Below are 25208 nucleotides of genomic sequence, written 5' to 3'. Positions count from 1 at the left end.
ACCAGACCCCTCTTGACTTTGTGATTTGGAGATGCCAGTGTTGGACTGGGGTGTACAAAGTTAAAAATCACACAGCACTAGGTTATAATCCAACAGGTTTAATTGGAAGCACACTAGCTTTCGGAATGACACTCCTTCATCAGGTGGTTGTCAAACACCTGAAGGAGTGACACTCCAAAAGTTAGTGCTTCCAATTAAACCTGTTGGACTATAACCTTTTGACTTTGGAAGCCTTGACCAGTTCTCCCCCTAATCTCTCAAAGAATTGTCTAGTTTTACTAATTTGTCTTTGTAACAGAAATCTTTCATCCCCGGAAACTTTTCCAGTCATTTGTTTTTGCACTGTAACAATTGCATCTTTTACTTTATATTACCTCTCCATGTTCTGCTATGTTTCACTTCTCTGCATCCTCAATCCGCAGAGATATGATGTGAATTGTATTAATTTTAAGCAAGGTCTACAGCTGGAGGATAATGATCAGATGAGGAAGTAGTTTTTTTTCTCTCAGAAGGTCGTGCGTCCTTGGAAATCCCTTCCTGAAAATGTGGTGGCAGCAAGTCATGATTTTAAAATCAGAGTCATTCAGCATTGGAAAAGGACCCTTCAGTCCAACCAGTCCATGCTGAATGTAATCCCAAACTAAACTAGTCCCACCTACATACTCCTGACCCCTTATCCATCCAAACCTTATCCAAATGTCTTTTAAATGGTGTCATTGTACCCACATCCTCAGGAGGTTCATTCCACACACAAACCACACAAAAAAATGCCACTATGTCTTTTTTAAAAACTCTCTCCTTTCACCTTAAAATGTGCCCCTTTGTCTTTATGTCATCTAATCCTCAGGAAAAGATCCCTACCATTAACCCTGTCTACTATACCCCTCTGATTATATAAACTTCTTTACCCCTCAATCTCCTACGCTTGAGTGCAAAAAGTACTAACCTATCCTTATAACAGAAACTGTCCAGCCCCAGCAACATCCTTGTGAATGTTTTCTGAACCCTCTCCAGTTTAATAATATCTTTCCCATAACAGAGTGAGAGACAGCTATTAATGATGGATTAAAAGGTTATCGGGACTGGGGGGATTGCATAGCAACCTTATTGATTGTTGGAGCATACATTTGAGCACGGGTATCCCTGGAGAAGGAGCACGTGGTGACTACAAATATCTTTGAGCTATTCAGGGAGAGGTGAACACCGCAGGGAGTGGAGTGTATTACTGCCCCTTCCAACTCTATTTTGATTTAATCCCCATCCTCCCCTTCACTGTTTGATCATGCAGCATTGGCCTTAGCAATGACATCACCACAGGAAATGACATTACCAACCCAAAGAAACCCAAATATCTCAATATAAGCAGGAATCATCAGCAGTGCTTCGCCCCGAGGCCCACCGAAGATGTTACCTAGTAGGGTGACGAAACATCTGGAAATGAACCTTCCAGCTCAGCGAGCAAACCTACATCCAGAGTTCCCACTGTGCACACACCTGCACACACACCCCATGGGTGCTGGGGAAAATAAGCACTACCGCAGTTATCTTACCATCTGGTAATCATAGCGTCAGCCCCTTAGGTCTCTTTTATATCTTTCTCCTGTCACCCCAAAACCTACGCCCTCTAGTTCTGGACTTCCCGGCCCCAGGGAAAAGACTTTGCCTACTTACCCTATCCATGCCCCTCATAATTTTGTAAACCTCTATAAGGTCACCCCTCAGCCTCCGACGCCCCAGGGAAAACAGTCCCAGCCTGTTCAGCCTCTCCCTGTAGCTCAGATCCTCCAACCCTGGCAACATTGTTGTAAACCCTTTCTGAACCCACTCAAGTTTCACAACATCTTTCCGATAGGAAGGAGACCAGAATTGCACACAATATTCCAACAGTGGCCTAACCAATGTCCTGTACAGCCGCAACATGACCTCCCAACTCCTGTACTCAATACTCTGAACAATAAAGGAAAGCATACCAAACACCTTCTTCACTATCCTATCTACCTGTGACTCCACTTTCAAGGAGGTATGAACCTGCACTCCAAGGTCTCTTTTTTTCAGCAACACTCCTGAGGACCTTACCATTAAGTGTATAAATCCTGCTAAGATTTGCTTTCCCAAAATGCAGCACCTCACATTTATCTGAATTAAACTCCATCTGCCACTTCTCAGCCCATTGGCCCATCTGTCCAGATCCTGTTGTAATCTGAGGTAACCCTCTTCGCTGTCCACTACCCCTTCAATTTTGGTGTCATCTGCAAACTTACTAACTGTACCTCTGAGGGGATAAAAAGTCAAAAAAATAAAAATAAAAAAATTGAATAGTGGAGCAGGTTTGAGAAGCCCCAGTACAGCACTCCTCATTCGAAAGTGATGAAAATTATTTCATCATAAATAACACTGATATTTTGTGAGGACGGTGGCACAGTGGTTAGCACTGCTGCCTCACAGCGCCTGAGACCCGGGTTCAATTCCCGACTCAGGCGACTGACTGTGTGGAGTTTGCACGTTCTCCCCGTGTCTGCGTGGGTTTCCTCCGGGTGCTCCGGTTTCCTCCCACAGTCCAAAGATGTGCGGGTCAGGTGAATTGGCCATGCTAAATTGCCTGTAGTGTTAGGTAAGGGGTAATGTAGGGGTATGGGTGGGTTGCGCTTCGGCGGGTCGGTGTGGACTTGTTGGGCCGAAGGGCCTGTTTCCACACTGTAAGTCTAATCTAATCTAAAAAAAAATTTACTGTAGAGGCTGATAGCATTATCAAATATCCCACAGCCAGCCTGCAAGGGGCGGGGCGTCGGCGGCGGCATCACCTCCCCACACCCGGTTGCTAGGGGCGGGGCATCAGCTCGGCCATCCGGTTGCTAGGGGCGGGGCAACAGCTCCGCCATCCGGTTGCTAGGGGCGGGGCGTCGGCTCCGCCACCCGGTTGCTAAGGGCGGGGTTTCGGCTCGGCCCTCCGGTTGCTAGGGCGGGGTTTCGGCTCGGCCCTCCGGTTGCTGGGGGCGGGGTCTCCGGTTTCACGGCCCCTCCTCCTCCATGGCCAGCTGATGGTTTAACGCTCCCGCCGCCCGGGCTCCATGGCGCCGATCCTCCGCTCCCGGGCTGTGCTGCTGCTTGTCCTGGTGTCGCTGGGCCTGGTGAGGGCGGCGGCGGGAAGGAGGCTGCACTTTGTCAACCTGGTGAGTGAGGGAGGGAGTGAGGATAGAATGATGTGGACCCCTCGGGTTGGCTGGCAGGCAGGAATGAGGGATAGGAGGGTACAGGGAGGTGGATAAAAGACAGAGAGGAGGGAGGCATTGGGGGATAAAGGAGGATAGGGAGAGAGGTGGAGGAGAGTGGAATAGGAGGAGGGGAGGAGTAAGATAAAATAGGAGGGAGGGGAGGAGCAGGGAGATAGGTGAGGGAGGGATGGAGTGGGGTGGAGTAAGGGTGGCAGAATAGTAGGAGAGGGGGTGTGGTGGGAAGAGTGAAATGGGAGGAAAAGAGGGGTGGATTTGGGAGGAGGGGGAGCCCAGGGTTGGGTGGACTCATTTAGCCAACTGTCCGGTTTGTGCACAGTATGGCTTCTATGATTGAGGAGCCCTAACTAATCTGGAATCGATGGGTATTGGGGGCAAACTGCCTGGTGCTTGGAATCCAACCTTTTATATATATAGAAACATGGTTATTTGATGGTCAATCATCTCAACTTCAGCACGTCACTGCCAGAGATCCCCAGGGTAGTATCCAAGGCCCAATCACCTTCAGCTGCTTCATCGTTGACCTTCCCTCTACTGTCAGATCAGAAGTGGAGATGTTTGTACAATAATCAGCAATGCTCAGCAACATTCGCCAGTCTTCAAACGCTGAAGCAATTCATGTTTAAATGCAACAGGACCTGGATGATAGCCAGGCTTGGGCTGACAAGTGCCAAGTAGCATTCACACCATGCAATCGCCTGGCTATGACCATCTAACCACCACTACCCCTTGAACTTCAATGGAATCCCCAACTATCAACATCCAAGGGGTTATCTTTGACCAGGAGCTTAAATCAACTCACCAAATAAACAGCGGCTACAAGAGCAGGTCAGAGGCTAGGAATACTGTGGCAGGTAACTCATGTCCTTACTCCCCAAAGCCAGTCTACCATTTACAACAAGTAAGTCAGGAGTGAGATGGAGTATTCCTCAACTTGCCTGAATGGGAGCAGCCCCAACAACACTCAAGAGGCTTGACACCATCAAGGATAAAGCAGTCTGCTTGTTTAGCACGACATCCATTCTCTTCGCTACCAACGCTCAGTAGAAGCAGAGTATACTGTCTTCACAGAAATTTACTGAAGATCCTCAGACAACCCTTCCAAACCCATGACCACTTCCATCTAGAAGGACAAGGACGACAGATATATGGGAACACCAACACCTACAAGTTCTCTCCCAAGCCACTCGCCATCCTGACTTGGAAATATATTACCATTGGGTCAAAATCATTGACATTGGGTCAAAATCCTGGAATTTCCTCCCTGATGGCATTGTGGGTCAACCCACAGCACCTCGATTGCAAAACTAGGGGCTGGCATAAAATACTGGCCAGCCAGTGATGCCCACATCTCACAATTGAATAAATTTTAAAAAGGGAGATAGAGAAAGAGATGCAGAGGGAGGCTGGGAGGACAGGAGAGATAGATGGAGGAGGAATGGAGAGATAGACATGAGGAGGAGAGGAGAGATGTGAGGACGGAGGAAGAGGGAATGAGAAGGAGGTGGAAGGAAGGAGAGGATGGTTAGGATGGAGGAGGAGGAGAGAGGTAGGGACAGGAGAAGAGGGGGCGAAGATGGGGAGAGGAGAGGGAGGTGTGGGTTGAGGAGGAGAGGAGAGAAGAGGATGATCTCAGCAATTCAATTTAGAACAAGTTCAGACATGTCCAACAGTAGCATGGGCAAGGTTGGGCACTAATATGATCATTCAGTGAAGGGAGAACACAAGGTGGGGAAATCTCATTAAGAGGAGTGGCAGAATGTGAAACTCTCAAATGTGTTTCAACAAATAATTATGGATGTATGTAACATCTTGTGAAATATTCAGAAGTTAAATTTAAATGATAGAAACAGCCAGTCAGATATTGTGCTCTTGTGTCAGTGCAGTCCAGTGATGTTGGCTGGTAACATCTGGCAGTGAGAGTCAATACAGCGTGGCACTGGAAAGGACACAGCAGGTCAGGCAGCATCCGAGGAGCAAGAGTTGACGTTTCAGGAAGGACCCTTCTTCGGGACTCCATGTTTTAACTGTACCAGAAAAGCTTGACTGGGGAGCAGCAAGTTATGAAGCACAAATCTTCAGTGCTATTGCTGGAATATTGTCAGTGCCCATTGTCTTTGTAGTATCCAGTGCCTGCAGTTGTTCTTTGATATCACATGGAGTGATTCGAATTGACTGAAGACTGCAGAGGGCCAAGGTGGATCATCCACTTGGTAGTCTGGCTGAAGATTGTCACAAATGCTTCAGGCTTGCCTTTTGCTCTGATGTGTTGGGCTGTCCTATCACTGAGGATGGGGACATTCATGGAGCCACCTCGTCCATTCATGTTGTTTCATTGCCCACCAACATTCACAACTAAATGTGGCAGGATTGCAGCACTCAGTCATTGGGTCATACAGCACAATCTGATCCATTGGTTGTGGGATTGCTTAGCTCTGTCTTTTGCTTGCTGTTTGGATGTTTATTTGGTAAGTTGGTTCACCAGGTTGGTGCTTCATTTTTTGGCATGCCCTTCTGCAATTTTCATTGAGCCGGGGTTGATCCCCTGGCTTGATGCCAACGATAGAGTGGAGCCAAATGGTTGTAGATTGTGTTGGATTATGATTCTGCTGCTGTTGATGATCCACATCACCTCACGAATATCCAATCTTGAGTTTCTAGCTCTGTTTCGTTTAACACAATAATAATACCACACTGCATGATGGAGGTTATTCTCAGTGTGAAGGAGGGACTTTGTCTCCACAAGGAGAAAATGAGGATTGCAAATGCAGGAGATCAGAGTCAGAGTGTGGTGCTGGAAAAGCACAGCCAGTCAGGCAGCATCTGAGGGACAGGAAAATTGACGTTTCTAGCATAAGCCCTTCATCAGGGCACGTCAGAGTTACTGATGAAGGGCTTATGCCCGAAACATCGATTCTCCTGCTCCTCAGGTGCTGCCTGACTGCTAGGCATTTCCACCATCACACGTAGTCTTTGTCTTCATAAGGACTGTACAATAGAGACACTGTCATGTGGAAGGAGCAAGAGGGTAACTAGAGAAAGGGTTGGCCCACTCAAGGACAAAGGAGGAAAGTTTTGTGTGGAGTCAGGGACAAAGGGTGAGATTCTTAATGAGTACTTTATATCAGTATTCACCGAGGAGAGGGACATGACAGATGTTGGGGTTAGGGATAGATGTTTGATTACTCCAGGTCAAGTCAGCATTAAGAGGGAGGAAGTGTTTGGTATTCTAAAAGGCATTAAGATGGACAAGTCACCAGGTCTGGATGGGATCTAGAGTTTAGATCAGAGTGGTGCTGGAAAAGCACAGCAGGTCAGGCAGCATCCGAGGAGCAGGAAAATCGATGTTTCGGGCAAAAGCCCTTGATCAGGAATGCTGTGCTTTTCCAGCACTACTCTGATCTAAGTTCTGGTTTCCAGCATCTGGAGTCCTCACTTTTGCCTGGATCGGACCTATCCCAAGTTACTGAGGGAAGCGAGAAGGGAAATAGCTGGGGGCTTAACAGAATCTTTGCAGTATCCTTCAACACTGGTGAGGTCCCAGAGGACTGGAGAATTGCTAATGTTGTCCCCTTGTTTAAGAAGGGTAGCAGGGATAATCCAGATAATTACAGACCTGTGAGCCTGACATCAGTGGTAGGAAGCTGAAAATTTGTTGCTGGTTAAAGCACAGCAGGTCAGGCAGCATCCAAGGAACAGGAAATTCGACGTTTCGGGCCAGAGCCCTTCATCAGGAATGAGGAGAGGGTGCCAGGCAGGCTCAGATAAAAGGTAGGGAGGAGGGACTTGGGGGAGGGGCGATGGAGATGTGATAGGTGGAAGGAGGTCAAGGTGAGGGTGATAGGCCGGAGTGGGGTGGGGGCGGAGAGGTCAGGAAGAGGATTGCAGGTTAGGAGGGCGGTGCTGAGTTCGAGGGAATCGACTGAGACAAGGTGGGGGGAGGGGAAATGAGGAAACTGGAGAAATCCGAGTTCATCCCTTGTGGCTGGAGGGTTCCCAGGCGGAAGATGAGGCGCTCCTCCTCCAACTGTCGTGTTGTTATGTTCTGGCGATGGAGGAGTCCAAGGACCTGCATGTCTTCGGTGGAGTGGGAGGGAGAGTTAAAGTGTTGAGCCACGGGGTGGTTGGGTTAGTTGGTTCGGGTGTCCCAGAGGTGTTCCCTGAAGCGTTCTGCAAGTGGGCGGCCTGTCTCCCCAATATAGAGGAGGCCACATCGGGTGCAGCGGATGCAATAGATGATGTGTGTGGAGGTGCAGGTGAATTTGTGGCGGATATGGAAGGATCCCTTGGGGCCTTGGAGAGAAGTAAGGGAGGAGGTGTGGGCGCAAGTTTTACATTTCCTGCGGTTGCAGGGGAAGGTGCCGGGAGTGGAGGTTGGGTTGGTGGGGGGTGTGGACCTGACGAGGGAGTCACGAAGGGAGTGGTCTTTGCGGAACGCTGATAGGGGAGGGGAGGGAAATATATCCCTGGTGGTGGGGTCCGCTTGGAGTTGGTGGAAATGACGGCGGATGATACGCTGTATATGGAGGTTGATGGGGTGGTAGGTGAGAACCAGTGGGGTTCTGTCTTGGTGGCGGTTGGAGGGGCGGGGCTCAAGGGCGGAGGAGCGGGAAGTGGAGGAGATGCGGTGGAGGGCATCGTCGATCACGTTTGGGGGGAATCTGCGGTCCTTGAAAAAGGAGGCCATCTGGGCTGTACGGTATTGGAACTGGTCCTCCTGGGAGCAGATGCGACGGAGACGAAGGAATTGGGAATATGGGATGGAGTTTTTACAGGGGGCAGAGTGGGAGGAGGTGTAGTCCAGGTAGCTGTGGGAGTCAGTCGGTTTATAGAAGATGTCTGTGTTGAGTGGGTCGCCCGAGATAGAAATGGAAAGGTCTAGGAAGGGGAGGGAGGAGTCTGAGACGGTCCAGGTGAATTTGAGGTCGGGATGGAAGGTGTTGGTAAAGTTGATGAACTGTTCAACCTCCTCGTGGGAGCACGAGGCAGCGCCGATACAGTCATCCATGTAGCGGAGGAAAAGGTGGGGGGTGGTGCCAGTGTAGTTGCGGAAGATGGACTGTTCCACATATCCTACAAAGAGACAGGCATAGCTGGGGCCCATGCGGGTGCCCATGGCAACTCCTTTAGTTTGGAGGAAGTAGGAGGATTGGAAAGAGAAGTTATTCAGGGTGAGGACCAGTTCAGTCAGTCGAAGGAGGGTGTCAGTGGAAGGGTACTGGTTGGTGCGGCGGGAAAGGAAGAAGCGGAGGGCTTTGAGTCCTTCGTGATGGGGGATGGAGGTGAAGTAGGAAAGCTGCTGGAGAAGATACTGAGGGAAATGATCTAATCCCATTTGGAAGAAAATGGGCTTATCAGTGATAGGCAACATGGTTTTGTGCGGGGAAGGTCATGTCTTACAAACTTAATAGAATTCTTTGAGGAAGTGACAAAGTTGATTGATGAGGGAAGGGCTGTAGATGTCATATACATGGACTTCAGTAAGGTGTTTGATAAGGTTCCCCATGGTAGGCTGATGGAGAAAGTGAAGTTACATGGAGTCCAGGGTGTACTAGCTAGATGGATAAAGAACTGGCTGGGCAACAAGAGACAAAGAGTAGTAATGGAAGGGGGTTTCTCAAAATGGAGACCTGTGACCAGTGGTGTTCCTCAGGGATCCGTGTTGGGACCGCTGTTGTTTGTGTATACATAAAAGATCTGGAGGGTGGTATAGGTGGTCGGATTAGCAAGTTTGCAGATGACACTAAGATTAGTGGAGTAGCAGACAGTGTATGGGACTGTCAGAGAATCCAGCAGAATATAGATAGATTGGAGAGTTGAGCAGAGAAATGGCAGATGGAGTTCAGTCCGGGCAATTGCTTGGTGATGCATTATGGAAGATCCAATTCAAGAGTGAACTATATGGTAACTGGAAAAGTCCTATGGAGAATTAATGTACAGAGAGATCTGGATGTTCAGGTCCATTGTTCCCTGAAGGTGGCAACGCAGGTCAGTAGAGTGGTCAAGAAGGCATACGGTATGCTTTCCTTCATCCGACAGGGTAGTAAGTTCAAGAGTTGGCAGGTCATTTTACAGTTGTTTAGGACATTGGTTTGGCCCCATTTGGAATACTGTGTACAGTTCTGGTCACCACATTACCAAAACGATGTGGATGCTTTGGAGAGGTTGCAGAGGAGGTTCACCAGGATGTTGCCTGGTATGGAGGGTGCTAACTATGAAGAGAGGTTGAGTAGATTAAGATTATTTTCATCAGAAAGACATAGGTGGTGGGGCGGGCCTGATTGAGTCCACAAAACCATGAGGGGTATAGACAGGGTAGATAGCTAGAAGCTTTTGGACAGCATGGTGGCACAGTGGTTAGCACTGCTGCCTCACAAGCGCCAGAGACCCGGGTTCAATTCCCGACTCAGGCGACTGTCTGTGTGGAGTTTGTACATTCTCCCCGTGTCTGCGTGGGTTTCCTCCGGGTGCTCCGGTTTCTTCCCGCAGTCCAATGATGTGCGGGTCAGGTGAATTGGCCATGCTAAATTGCCCGTAGTGTTAGGTAAAGGGGTAAATGTAGGGGTATGGGTGGGTTGCGCTTCGGCGGGTCGGTGTGGACTTGTTGGGCCGAAGGGCCTGTTTCCACACTGTAAGTAATCTAATCTTTTACCCAGAGTGGGAGACTCAATTAATAGGTGTTATGAGTTCAAGGTGAGAGGAAAAAGGTTTAAGGGAGATATGCGTGGAAAGTTTTCTCTGCAGATGGTGGTAGAGGCCTGGAACGCATTGCCAGTGGAGGTGGTAGAGGCAGGCATGATAGCATCATTTAAGATGTATCTAGACAGATACATGAATGGGCAGGGAGCAGAGGGGTACAGATCCTTAGAGAATAGGTGACAGGTTTAGATAGAGGATCTGGATCGACACCGGCTTGGAGGGCCGGAGAGCCTGTTCTTGTGCTGTAATGTTCTTTGTTCTTGACTGTACTGTCCCTTTTGTGATTCCCTCACCACCTGCCACAGATCCAGTCTAGTATCAATTTTAGGACCTGACTGGTTCAATGAGTAACTCAACTGCTGAGCCGCTCTTGGTGGTGGTCTTTAAAAATCCCCATCCAAAATACATTTTATGCCCTTGCCACTCTCTGCTTCCTCCAAGTGTTGTTCAGCATCAAGGGGTGCTGACTCATCAGCCAAGGGGAGACGGTATGTGGCAATTCGGAGGCACTTTCCTTGTCCATGTTTGACTTGTGTCCAGTCTGAAGGGTCCAGAGTCAATGTTGAAGGCTCCCAGCCTCTTCCTGGCTGTAGACCACTGACACTATCTCTGCTGTAAGGTCTGATTCCATGAGTATGACAGTGTCAGGCTATGGTTCGGCTAGTCTATGCAACAGCTCTCCCAATTTTGACACTAACCCCTTGATGTAAGTAAGGGGGACTTTGCAGGGTCAACAGGGCTGTGTTTGCTACTATCACTATGATGCCTTGTTCAATGTTACTGTCCATCTCACTTAATTTCTTTATTTACATGTGTTGGAATGATACCTGGTTTTTTGCAAGGCAGGTAAGAGTCAAGCACATTGCAATGGGTTTGGAGTCATTTGTTGACAAGATGAGGGAAGGACACATGATGGATCAGATGCGTTTTTACCACTATCTATATTTGACTTGCTTTAATTCAGATTTTATTGAATTTAAAATTCACCACGTGTTGTGGTGAGATTTGAAACAATGTTGCACAGCATTTGTCTAGGCATCTAGTTCGCTTTTCCAATGACAATTCCACTACACTGCTGCCTAACCCCTCCCTTCTACAAGTGGAAACAGTTTCTGTCTGTATTCTTTCAAAACCAGCCATGATTGTGAATAGTCCTACCCTATCTCCTCAGAACCTGCTTCACTCCGAGGAGAACATTCTCCATTTTAGTTTTTCTGACATAACTGAAAGATCTGCTCTTTGCTTTCACACTGTGACTCTTCTCTGTGTCCCTTCTCAGATTTCGCCATCCTGATGAGCAGTGGTCAGAATTGGGATCAATATTCCAACTGAGGTCTTTGATAGTGTTTTGTAATGTCTCCTTATGTCTTAAATCAGAAGCAAAGACTATAAAATAAATTATGAGGATGGGTATTTGAAGTGGTAATGAGTTGAGATGATGCTGATCAGGAAAGAAGGCTAACTTGAAAAACAGAATACTGAGGTAGAAAATGTTACAACTACTCAGGGTAAAATCTGTGAAAAGCAATCAAATGACCTTTCAGCAGAACACAGCCCAATTCAAATAAATGGCCTGTTATTGCAATGGTTGTGAGATCGCAATTTGTCTGGATACTAGGGAGAACCTTCCTGCTCTTTGTTTCAAGTGTTGTGCAGAATGATTTCGGACTGGGCCTTGGTTTAACACTCGTGACTTCTCAATTTCCAATTCTTCTTGTCATTTTACTGAATGGCCTGGACTGTTTCCCAGCTGTACAATCAGAATTTCACTATGCTTGGAGGAAGCCCAAAACTCTGCAGCCAGATGCAGGGAATGTTTAACTCTACGTCGTGCTTTGTTACCATTATTTCTCTGAAGATCATATTACCTTTCCCCTAAAATTGATCTCACACTTAGGCTGCATATTATATATGTTCACATGTCACTGTTTCTTCCTTGGAATCGTTAAGGATGTGTCATAGGATATGCAGTTGATCATGTTTGGGATTGACTCCTTTCTGTAGAAAAGGATTGAGTTCTTTCTATTTGCCTACAGAGTAAAGCTGGCTAAATCTCTGTTCCCCTGCTAAGCCTACATCAGGACAGAGGGTTGGTAACTCTTGTCTTGAAAAGACATTTTCTACCTGTAAGATGGTCAGATCATATATTCTGATACATTTCATTCAAGATCAGCATAATGAAAGCTCTCCTTTGAGGCAAACCATTCTGAAAACTACAAAGCTTTAATCCATTAAGTACCTTACCACTCACCAGTGCATGTCATCAGTCTGTTTTGTGTGAAAGAAGTTTGTTTTTAACCTATTCGTGGCATATTCTAAATCATTAAGTTATCAACAAAATCCTGAGTTGAAAAATAAGTCTTCTTTAATTTTGACAAAATAATGCACTCCATCTATCTGAGGCCAGGCTAATATACAGAAAGCTTGGTTACAAATGGAGTGCTTTTACCGATTTTACTGTTACTCTATCTCTAATTTGCCATCCCTGGACTCCCTTGTGCCATGTTTATAGTTTCTGGAATTGATTTGATACTTTAAACTTGAAGTGAAGGATTCAAGAAGTGTGGTTGTGTTTTGTTGTAGTTGAATAGTTCAGAGGTTGCCTTCCAGGTGAACCTTTGGAATGTTAAGTCCTGTGACTTAGAGCTAATCGAGTCTTGTTCTCAAGCTGTCCAATGACGGTTCTTCTGGCTCCTGATTAATTAGGATACAGTTGCACCTTGTGTGTCTCACTGTGTCTCACACCTGCGCACACACACACAACATGGGTGCTGGGGAAAAATAAGCACTACTGCAGTTAGGCGGTAGTGTGGGGGAAAAAAGGTTATATAAAAAAAATCAAGTCTGACAAATGTATTAGAATTCTTTCAGGAGGCAACAAGCAGGCTAGATAAAGGGGAACTGTAGATGTAAAAGGTGTTCAGTAACATACTAAACATAATGCTACTTAATGAGACAAGAGCCCATGCTATTGGGGATAGAAGATTGGCTAAGTAATAAGGAGACAGAATTGGGATTTCAGAATGCAACTTGTAAGTACCGCTATATGGGTTAGTGAGGGAGGCACAGTTGTCTATTAATATGTATATGGATGACGAAAGTGAATTTACTATCAGCATGTTTATAGATCGCACAAATCTATGGCAGAAGGCAAGTGGTGCAAATGACAGAGTATCTACAGAAGGATGTAGAAAGGTTAAATGAATGGACAAAAACTTGACAATTGGAATATATACCTGAAAATGTGAGATTATTGACTTTGGCAGGAAGCAGACTAGAAATCTACGGCAAAGAAACATTTTGGAGTCACTGTGCATAAAAATGCTCACATCCCAGTTCAGCAGCTAATGGGGAAGGCAAGTGGAATGTTGACCTTTTATTTCAAAGGGAATAGAGAATTAAAATAAGGAGGTTTTCCTAAAACTGTACACAGAATTAGTTAGATCATAGCTCCATACCTAATAAGAGATGTACTGGCAAAGGAGACCGTCCAGAAAGGTTCACAAGGTTGACCTCAGTACTGAATGGATTGTCTTCTGAGGAGACAACCAGTAAGTTGAGCTGATGTTCATTGGAGTTTAGAAGAATGAGAAAAGACTATAAGATTCTTCGGGGGCTTGATGTGGTAGAAGCACAAAGGTTATTTATCTTTGAGGAAGGATCTAGGACCAGAGGGCATAATCTCAGAGAAACACGTTGCCCATGAAACAGAGATGAGGATGGATTTCTTCTCTGAGAGGAGAATGCACCTTCCTACGGAGGGGTGTTGAGGCTTGATTGTTAAGTATGCTCAAGGTTGAGACAGACTCAAACTCAGATTTTGAATCATGGAGGGAATTGAATGGTGGAGCAGACTTGATGGACCTACTTCTGTTCCTACATCTTATGGTCTTATCGCAAAATGTGTAGCATTCATAGAAAAGTAAACAAAAGGATAGAGCTCATTGAAGTAAATAGATTCATTCTGATAGCAGTTATGGAGCCATGACTTAAGTATAATAAAGTTGGTGGTGGGGATGAATGTAGTTCTGAATATTGAACAGACTATAACATTCAAGGAAACCAGGTAAGGGTGGAGGGGTAACAGGTATTTGTGCAATAGTTGAGTACGATTTTAGTTCGGGACATTAGGATATGGTATAGGTTTGGATGGAGATGAGTAATAATGAAAAGCTATCTCAAATGCGAGTGATCAATGGATCTTTTAAATGTCTCACCTTGACATTACTGTGTATACAAGAAGAAATAATGTGTGCTTGTGATTATGGGGAGGCAGTATTCATGGATGGCTTTAATCCAGATATCAACTTAGAAAAAAAAATCAGGTTGCAGTAGTATCTTGGATAAGGAGATTAGAGTGTGGGTTGTCAGAGGATACAGCTTATATATACATAAAGGGTATATAGATTAGTTGGCAAGTTGGATAGAGAAATGGTTGATTGCATTTAATCTGGATAACAAAATATTTCCTATAGCAGGAAGACCAGAATTGAACACAGTATTCTAAAAGTGGTATCACCAACATCCTATACAGCCGCAACATGACATCCCCAACTCCTCTACTCAATGCCCTGATCAATGAACACAAGCTTTCTGAAAATCCCAATACATTGCAATCACCAATTCTCTTTCATCTACTCTGCTTGCTATATCGTCAAAGAATGCCGGGGAGTTTGTCAAACATAATGTATCCTTCACAAAACCATGTTGACTCTTTGATTTTATTAAACTTTCCTAAATCCATTGCTATTTCTTCCTTAATAATGAACTCTAGCATCTTCCCAACTGTGTGTATTAAGGCCAACTGGCTTATTGTGTTCTGCTGTCTATGTCCCTCCTTTCTTAAACAGTGACATCTCATTATCAGTTTTCCAATCCAGTGGAATCATCTCAGAATCCAATCAGTTGTAATAATAAGAATCATACAGTACAGAAGAGGTCCTTCCACCATCAATTGTGTACTGTCAAAAATACATGAAATCTACACTAGTCCCAGCCTGCTTGTTATAATGCTTTCTTCATACTTCTGTAATTATCCTTACTTAATTTGAGGACACTGTTTCAGACCGAAGTTATTCTGCCTGAAACTAAACTACAATGATGTGATTGCTACTGTCAAGAGGACCATTGTTTATGACATCTCTTATTAATCCATCTAATATTGTCTGTTTGCAAATTGGTTCTGCATCATGCTGTTCTAAGAAACAATCTTTGATGAAGTTTAGAAATTTATCTTTCATGTTGCCCTTGCCCATTTGCTTTGTCCAGTTAGTATGCAAATTAAAATCACCCTTGCCAATTGTACTGTCCCTCATACAATCCTCGATTACTTGCCATTTGTTCTTCAGTAAGACAGCTCTTTGGGAGCCTGTAGACCACTCCTATCCATGACTCCTTATCACCATTCTTTATTTTCACCCAAACTATTCCTTGTGATCTATTGTACCTTTATCACAAATCACCACTGTACTGATCCCATCCTTTATTAACAAAGCTGTCCCACCTCCTTTTCCTTCTTGTCTGTTTCTATTGAAGGAGGGCTTATGTTTGAAACATCGATTCTTCTGCTCCTTCGATGCTGCCTGCCCTGCTGCACTTTTCCAGCAACACATTTTTCAGCTCTGTTTCTATTGAATGTCAAATATGCTTGATGGTATAGTTCCCAATCTTGATCACCTTGTAACCCTATCTCTGTAATAGCTATCAAATCATTTTTGTTTTTATTCTATTTGTGCCACCAACTCCTCTACCTTATTACCTGAATGCACACTACATTTTGTAATGAGCCTTAAGGTTTGACATTTTAGCATTATCACTCAGTCTGGTTCTAGGTTCTGCTACACACTTTCCTGTCATGCTTTCATGCCGACAAAGAGGCAGGCCTAGAACTCCCCACCTACGTTCGGGACACCACCCACCCCATCCACTTCCTCCATGATTTTTGCTTCCCTGGCCCCCAACGCCTTATCTTCACCATGGACATCCAGTCCCTATACACCTCCATCCCACATCATGAAGGCCTCAAAGCCCTCCGCTTCTTCCTTTCCTGCCGACTCAACCAATACCCTTCCACTGACACCCTCCTTCGACTGACTGAACTGGTCCTCACTCTGAACAACTTCTTTTTCCAATCCTCCCACTTTCTCCAAACCAAAAGAGTAGCCATGGGCACCCGCATGAGCTCCAGCTATACCTGTCTCTTTGTAGGATATGTGGAACAGTCCATCTTCCACAGCTACACTGGCACCACCCCCCACCTTTTCCTCTGCTACATCGATGACTGTATCGGTGCTACCTCCTGCTCCCACGAGGAGGTTGAACAGTTCATCCACTTTACTAATACCTTCCATCCCGACCTCAAATTTACCTGGACTGTCTCAGACTCCTCCCTCCCCTTCCTTGACCTCTCCATTTCTATCTCAGGTGACCGACTCAACAAGGACATTCACTATAAACTGACCGACTCCCACAGCTACCTAGATTACACCTCCTTCCAATCTGCCCCCTATAAAAATGCCATCCCATATTCCCAATTCCTTTGCCTCCATCGCATCTGCTCCCAGAAGGGCCAGTTCCAATATCGAACAACCCAGATGGCTTCCTTCAAAGACCGCAATTTCCTCTCAGACGTGGTTGACGATGCTCTCCACCACATCTCCTCCACTTCCCGCTCCTCCGCCCTTGAACCCCGCCCCTCCGATCGCCACCAGGATAGAACCCCACTTGGTCCTCGCCTACCACCCCACCAACCTTCAGATACATCGTATCATCCTTCGTCATTTCTGCCACCTCCAAACAGACCCCACCACCAAGGATATATTTCCCCCCCCACCCCTATCAGCGTTCCGGAAAGACTACTCCTTCTGCGACTCCCTCGTCAGGTCCACACCCCCCACCAACCCAACCTCCACTCCTGGCACCTTCCCCTGCACCCGCAAGAAATGCAAAACTTGCGCCCACACCTCCCCCTTACTTCCCTCCAAGGCCCCAAGAGATCCTTCCATATCCATCAGAAATTCACCTGCACCTCCACACACACCGTTTACTGCATCCGCTGCACCTGATGTGGCCTCCTCTATATTGGGGAGACAGGCCGCCTACTTGCGGAACATTTCTGAGAACACCTCTGGGACACCCCGCACCAACTGACCCAACCACCCTGTGGCTGAACACTTTAACTCTCCCTCCCACTCCACCAAGGGCATGCATGTCCTTGGCCTCCTCCATCGACAGACCATGGCAACACGACGCCTGGAGGAAGAGCGCCCCATCTTCCGCCTAGGAACTCTCCAACCACAAGTGATGAATGCAGATTTCTCCAGCTTCCTCATTTCCCTCCCTCCCCCACCTTTTCTCAGTCCCAACCCTCGGACTCAGCACCGCCCTCTTGACCTGCAGTCTTCTTCCCAACCTCTCCGCGCCCACCCCCTCTCCGGCCTATCACCCTCGCCTTAACCTCCTTCCACCTATCGCATTTCCAATGCCCCTCCCCCAAGTCCCTCCTCCCTACCTTTTATCTTAGCCTGCTTGGCACACCCTCTTCATTCCTGAAGAAGGGCTTATGACCGAAACGTCGATTCTCCTGCTCCTTGGACGCTGCCTGACCTGCTGCGCTTTTCCAGCAACACATGTTTCAGCTCAAAATTACCCATGGTTCTACCACCAATTGTATAAGACACGTCCTTGTTTGTATGACCAAAATGCAATACCTCACATTTACCCAATCTGCCACTTTTCAGCCCATTGACCTGATTGATCAAGATCTCTTTGTAATCTTAGATAACAGTCTTCACCGTCCATTATACCAGCAGTTTTGGTGTCACCCGCTGCAAACCTAGTAACTATGCCTCGTATATTCTCATCCAAATCATTTACATAAATGACAAAGAGAAGTGGACCCAATACAGATCCCTGTGGAGCACCACTGGTCACAGGTCTCAAGTCCAAAAAACAACCTGAAATGTGACAATCTTCAATAAATGTAATTGAGTGACATGGAATATTGCAGAACAAAAGGAGTTAATTCTAATCATTGTACCTGGATCTTGAGAACATTTGGGGAAGGAGCTTTAATTTCAGTTTAGAAGAGAGAGCTTTACTGTATGTCTTGCCCCCATTGTGTCCCTATTCTAACACTGGGGAGGGAACTTGCCTGTCAGTTTTAAAAGAATAGAGGTTACTTTGTACTTAACCCTTGGCTGTACTTATACTAGGAATGTTTGATTGGGATGGTATAGAAGTTGTACTCAAAACTGACATGGATGTTGTGCCACTTGTGCTAAAGCAATTTAAAATGAGTTTTATTGGGACAAGAAGAGAAATTGTTGAAACTAATGGCAATCAAAGGTGGGATGAAAAAGCATTTGGACAGAATCAGAAGGCTAGCAAGAGGACAGAAGCTCTGAGCTAAATCACTGCAGTAATTTGAAAGCTTGCTTTGGCAAAACATGGGTGGCCAAGAGATCTAACAATAGAAAGAAGCACTAAAGAAATGGAAGCATATGGAATCTCTTTCTGTGTGAACTACTGTGGTACTGAAAGGCAGTTTGAAGAAAAGATGGGAGTTGCTAAGTATGACAGCTGAGAATTTCAGATGCTTGTGGCATAGAATGAGTCAATTGTCTGTTGTTCCTTTGTTCTCTGTCTGAAAGATCCAATTGATCCCACACTGATCTCTCTCTAGAGCTCTGTATATTTTTTATTTTCAAGCCTGTCACCAATTGCCTTTTGAAAGTTGCACTTTTCAGACAGTGCATTTTGAAGTTGGACCAGTTGCAAAAATGTTTCCTCATCTGGCTTCTCATCCTTTTACTGCTTCCCTAGCGCTGTCTGGTTGCCAGTTGTCTGAATCTTTTTGCCTCTTCAAATCGCTTGAAGATTTTGAACACCTCCATCAAGTGTTTACTAAGTTTTTCTGCTTTACTATCATGTTAATTGTTCATGTTTCTCAATCTATCTGTGTGTATGTGCATACCTTCCCGTTTCCCTACCTTGTGCACACTTTGTGTACCCCTCATCTCAATTTCTTCTCTCACTCTGTTTCTGTTGGGCCGTGTTTTGTGCGATCACTTACTATTGTACTCTAGACAAAATTTTGTATTTGGTGGGGCTGCCATTGCAATTGTTCAGGTGACCAGTGCTTCAGAAGGGTCTGAAAGAAGGTCACTGGGCCTGAAATGTTAACTCTGCTTTCTGTCCACAGATATTATCAGACTAGTTAAGTTTCTCCAGCAGTTTCTGTTTTTGATCTCCCTGCAGTTGAGGTTGTCAACTGGTCAATTGCCATTGCCATGTGACTCGGTTTTCTTCCTGCTGTAAACTTATGGCAGAGGGCATGAGACACCCACATGGGGTTTGCCCCAGTGTATTCCATCCTATCCAGGTCCCTTCTCCAAACCTATTGTATCCCTTCTCTGCCATGAGACCACCTATTCTTCCCTGATCCTGATCTCGGTTTTTGGAATTTGGGAGTGCTTGTAATCCCACTGCTGCGAACTGCTGACAGTGCAGAGTGACTTACAAATCTAATTGAGATGGGAGTTATATTCTTAATCACACTGGGTTCCTGGCCATTTGATTAATATTGTGAAAATTGTTCATTGGCTCTGGGTTCATTGTGATTAGTGTGGATGCATTCCTCAGCAACCATTCAAGTCACCTGTTATCTAACAAATCCAGTGTACACTCATGTCTTATTTTCTCCTTTTCTGTCGCATTCGTGGATGCTCTCATGCATCATGTGGATCTTGAAAATATGCTTGGAATTGGATGTAGATCAGCTTTAGTCTTCAGGAACACTTGTTGAGCTACAATAATGAAGAGAGGGAGAGATCACTCTGTTGCAAGTCCTGCTGCACACACTGTCATATGATCTGACACCACTTCCATGCTTTTATCTGACATGCTACTGATTGGTGTTGCCTTATACTACATCTACCCCAAGTTGTCTTCATGCCCTGAATGCTTATCTTTTCCCATCGTTGATATATTTGCATTTTCTCCTTCATTGACATGTTTGAATTTTTCTGTAATTAGCATGTAATTATGTAATTTTTCAATGTAATTATATAATGTCTCCATACTGGTATTATTATCAACAGATACAGATCTCATTTCCCTCCATGCCGAGGCTTTGATGATCACCACACTTTCTCCTATTTGAGGTGCTCCTTGGTGTGTGTGTTTCCTTCTTAGGAACAAAGATCAATATTTTTCTTTGCGTGATGAAATACTTGCCTAATGTCATGGTGCTGCTTTCTGGTGGATGAACCATTTGTCATGTTTTGTTCATTTCTGTCTGGTTGGACTTCTTCTGGTCTGACATGAGTATGGCATTGCTCTGGCATCAGTTGTCTGGAAGGAAATGGTTGACTCCTACAGCACCCCTAGTGGTTTGTTAGTCTGTGGATGGCCTGCTGCTGTGGGATCCATCTGGGCTATTTCTCCTAGGAAGAGCTCTTCAAGTTTAAGGAAGACACCACTGAAGCTGCAAGCAAGTCTCCAGGAATCCTGTTTCTTAATCAAAATTCCTGGGAACCTAAGAGTTTCCAAATGCCTACCTGGTAAAACCTGGAAAGTGGAATTGTGACCATGTTCCTAAGACTTGAATCCAAGTTAGTTGGAATCAGAGCTGGCCATCTTTTGGCTTCATCAACAGAAATGTCAGTGTATATATGAAGTCATCACATTTTATCCTTTGTTTACAGACCCTTGGCCCACAGAGGAACACATCATCTCAGCAGAGACTTGAATTTTTGAATTGAGTTTGTGTTTGTGTTTGATACAGAATAATTCTGGAGTATAGCATAAATGTTAATTAGTAGCTTCCACTTGCTTTTCGATATTTTTTGTTTATAGTAAGTGGGGGTATCTTGAGTTAATTAAAGAAGCATGATCAATGTTTCTTTTGTTCTGGGTGGAAGTACAAAAAAGAAGCATTTGGTTATTTAGGTGATTGATTGACCACACTTACATTGTGACTGTTAGGATCGTGGAGTTTGATTATCAATAGATTCCTCCTGTCACTGTCATGACAATGGGAAACAATTTCTTTGAAACTTGGGCACTGGATTTCTCTTGCTTTCCCCAGGAGAGGAAATGCCCTGTCATCCTTTGTCAAGGCTGCTCAGAATCTTACACTTTTCAATAAGATCACTTCTCAGTCTTCTAAACTCCAGGGAGTATAGGCCCAGGCAGGTCTCTCACTCACATTCTGTGCATGTACAAGTATCTTCCTCTTTCTCACAGCCCAGGAGATGACTGCAGTTGAATGTGGCCTTTATTTACTCTATGTAAATTGGTAAGAGTTAAACTATTATTGAATTCAGCCATAATCTTCATTTTATATTCCCAGATTTATCGCCACGGGGACCGCTCACCGATCAATATATACCCTACAGATCCAAATACAGAGGAGGACTGGCTGCAAGGTTTCGGGCAGCTTACTCAGGTCAGTGCTGCTTGCCCCTCCCTCATTTGTCTCTCTGTCTCACACCCACCTCTCCAACCTTCTTGCAGTGTTGACTTCCCCACACTCTGATCAGAGAGCTACTCTCTCTGAGGGAGGTCTGTTGCTGTGTGTGTAGTCATCGTTAAGAATGCGGCACCTCAGACTTTGCTTATTCTTGGCACACCTCCTTTTGGTACAGGATCCACCTACCTGGTTTGCTGTCACCATCCTCTTTCCGACAGGAATGTACAGTGCTTGTTCTGGTGTGCAGAGGAAAATCATTTGAATTTCCAATGACAAGATGTCTGATCTTCAACAACACAGTGAGATAGCCATTTGACCCTAGTGACACTGATATGGTAGTCATTGGTACAGAGACTTGAAGGGAGAACCCCTTGTTCGATATCACTCGTTGGACACCCAAAGCTATTATCGCTGCTGTCCAAGTCCAATTGACCTCATCATGGTTGGGTTGCCCAATTATTATGGATTGGGCGAAAGTTTAAGCAGCGATTTAATTCTTTGTATTTCTTTTCCATTTTCATAGAATCATAGAACCACTACAGTGCAGGAAAAGATCTAGCAGCCCATTGAGTCTGTCCAAAGACCATCCCACCCAGACCCAGCTCCTACCCTACCCTGTTACCCCACATTAACCATGGCTAAACCATCTAATCTGCACATCTTTGGATTGTGGGAGGAAACCGGAGTATCCAGAGGGAACCTACACAGACACAGTGCAGACACCATACAGACAGTCAACCAATGCTGGAGTTGAACATGGGCCCACAGTGCTGCTGTGGAGCAGCAGTGCCATGCACTGAGCCATCATGCTGCACACTTTTGAAATTGGCCGTGGTGCGTTGCTCTGTTTTATCCCCCAACCCAAGATCCTTAATGTGACGTCCAATTTATATTTGATGCATCAAACTGTCTTCAGAGTTTAAAACATAGGGCAGGCAATGATTTCGTAGTTGCCCAGCGATAATAATCAAGAAACTCAGTTGATGTTGTGGGGACCTCAGTTCAAATCCTGCCACAGCAGATGGTAGAATTTGAATTCAACAAAAATTTGGAAGTAAGAATCTAATGAAGAATTAATCGTTGATTTTAGGAAAAACCCATCTGGTTCCCTCATGTTCTATTGAGAAATAAACTACCTTCCTTACCTGGTCTGACCACATTTGTCTCAGACCCACAACAATGCAGTTGACTCTTAATAGCCCTGAGGTCAATTAGTGATGGATAATAAATTCTGACTTAACCAGCAGCATCCACATCTTGTGTACAAATTTAAACAAAGATGCTTCATTCATGTCAAGTCTTAGGTTAATGAACAAAAGAATGCATGCTTGGAAATACAAAACTCAAAAACACGGACATTAATTTGACATTCATTCATATAATTTGAGACAGTCCTGAAACCCAGTGGGTGGCTGGGTGAATGGGTGGATGGAGTTGGTTGACTTCCTTCTTAAAGTTGATGAAAGCACGCTGACGTCAATTAATATACTCATGTTTCCAGCTGATAAAGTTTCTGCCAGAACTAGATTTCGAAGAAGATTTGGGCAAGATGCAGACTTGGGCTTTGGTGTCACCAGTTAGATTCATATGGGCTCCATGTTAACAGTTAAAATTGCTTTCCAGCTGTGCAATGAAACCTGTAATCAAAGAGGAGAGGTTTTGGTCATCTGACAGGGTTCCTGGATTTCAACCAAACAAGGTTTCTGTCTGTCTAGTCAGCACTGACAATAAGCTATTGGGCCTCTTTGAGCGTACTGAGTTTTAGTATCTGCCCTTTGTTCTGAGCTGAGAACCCCAATAGCTCATGTCACCATCTGTCTACCTCTTCAGAAGATGCTGTCACCTGTCAAGATTGTGGATCCCATCCTTGTGATTGTTCTAATTTCTGCTGCTCTCTCCTGTGTGTATTTTCTGCCCCCTTCCTGACATGTGGTGCTGACTGGTCTCTCCCAGTAATGACCAGGGATTTCTGCTGCTCTTTTCTAGGTTGGGATGAGGCAGCAGTTTGAGCTGGGCCAGTTTCTGCGAAAACGTTACAAAGATTTCCTCAGCTCGTCATATGACCGACAAGAGGTGAGGAGCTCAATGGTCTGTAGGACCTGGATAATGCAAATTGGGACAAGGGGAATGAGAGGAAAGAGGAGGAGGGTTACTGGCAGGTGGAAGGTGAAGGAGTGGGGTGGGCAGGGAGAACTGGACTGTACTCGATGGGATAAGGAGAAGGGAAGCTTGCAGCTATGTTTTGACTGAGGTGAAGAAGAGACTCTGGTGTACAATGGAGTCAGAAGGGGAACGTAATTGAGGGAGGATAGACAGTTTGGAGCTAGATAATGAGGAGTAGATGGGGCTGACAAAGGATGGTATCAAGTTAGGAAGTAGAAATGGGAATTACTAGGATGTCAGGAGAGCGTATGGAGAGGGAGAGGGGATCTGGTGAGTTTATGGAGAGGGATTGGGGATCAGGAGAGCAGGTGAGGATGGGAAGGAGGCCTGAGGAGGCTATGGGGAGGAAGTGGGATCTTCCAAACAAATTCCACATCATGATCTGCTGTACCTATCTGCTCGCCACAGCATTAATATTATGCTTTATTAACAAGTTGTCCCACCTGCTTTACTTTTTATCTCCTCTTCTAGAAAGCTGAATATTGAAATCCTAGTTTTGGACACTGTACAACCACATAACCCGACTAGCTAATAGGTCATATGCAGTTATTTCAATTTGTGCTGTCAACTCGCCTATCTTTTTACAAATGTTGTGTGAATTCAGATAGTGAGTCTTAAGCATTGACATTGATACTTGATGTTCTAATTTCTGCTGCTGCTCTCTCATGTGTGTATTTTCTGACCCCTTCCTATCACAATTTTTTTTATTGTTCACTTCTTCACAACCTTGCACGTTGACTCTCCCATTACTTTTTGATGTTTTAAACTTTCTCTCAGTTGAAACTCCAGGAGAAAGTGAGGACTACAGATGCTGGACATCAGAGTCGAGAGGTGTGTTGCTGGAAAACCCTCCACTTCTGCTGCATCTGTTCCTAGAATGACCAATTCCAACTCAAAGTCCCAGACGGCCTCCTTCTTCCACGATCGCACCTTCCCTTCCCACGAGGTTGATGATGCCCTCCAATGCATCTCCTCCACTTCACGCATCACCGCCCTTGAACCTCTCCCAATGCAGCAAGGACAGAACCTCGCACAACGGTCCTCATCTTCCATCCCACCAACCTCCGCATACATCACATCATCTTCCGCCACCTCCAAACGGACCCCACCGCCAAAGATATGTATTTCCCTCCCCATCCCCATCCGTGTTCCAGGGAGACCATTTCCTCTGTGACTCCCTCTTCAGGTCCACACCCCCCAGGAGCCCACACCCCACTCCTGGCACCTTTCCCTGCCGCTGCAGAGACTGCAAAACCTGCACCCACACCACTCCCCTCACCTCAGTCCAAGGCTCAAATGGATCCTTCCACATCCATCAGAAAATTGCCTACACCTCTGCCAATCTCATCTTCTGCATCCATTGCACCTGGTGTGGTCTCCTCTACATCAGGGAGACAGGATACCTTCTTGCAGATCTTTACAGAGAACATCTCTGGGACACCCTCACCAACCAAACCCACCGCCCCGTGGCTGAAGACTTCAACTCCCTCTGCCACATGCAGGTCCTGGTCCTCCTCCTCCCCCAATGTTAACACCCAACACTTGGAAGAAGAACGCTTCATATTCCGCCTTGGGACCCTGCGACCACACGGGATAAATGTGGATTTCAACAGCTTCCTCATTTCCCGCCACCCCCCCCCCCT

The 25208-nt window shown here is 45.6% G+C and overlaps 1 protein-coding gene across 2 annotated transcripts in view; it reads left to right on the top strand.

Annotated features, from left to right (window-relative positions):
- The first annotated feature begins 2976 nt into the window (after positions 1 to 2976).
- The window catches only part of LOC132824333 (lysosomal acid phosphatase-like), a 108624-nt gene continuing 86392 nt past the window's right edge, over positions 2977 to 25208 (top strand). For both annotated transcript variants that reach the window (XM_060838682.1, XM_060838681.1), the window contains exons 1-3: positions 2977 to 3170; positions 21283 to 21378; positions 23389 to 23475. In XM_060838682.1, coding sequence (XP_060694665.1) covers positions 3069 to 3170; positions 21283 to 21378; positions 23389 to 23475 — 285 coding nt within the window. In that variant the 5' untranslated portion in view covers positions 2977 to 3068. The remainder of the gene's footprint in view (positions 3171 to 21282; positions 21379 to 23388; positions 23476 to 25208) is intronic.

Source organism: Hemiscyllium ocellatum, chromosome 18 (genome assembly GCF_020745735.1).
Source record: "Hemiscyllium ocellatum isolate sHemOce1 chromosome 18, sHemOce1.pat.X.cur, whole genome shotgun sequence".
In the NCBI taxonomy this organism is placed as follows: domain Eukaryota; kingdom Metazoa; phylum Chordata; class Chondrichthyes; order Orectolobiformes; family Hemiscylliidae; genus Hemiscyllium; species Hemiscyllium ocellatum.
Note: the sequence above shows the minus strand (reverse complement) of the source record. Positions and strands in the feature narration are given on the sequence as shown.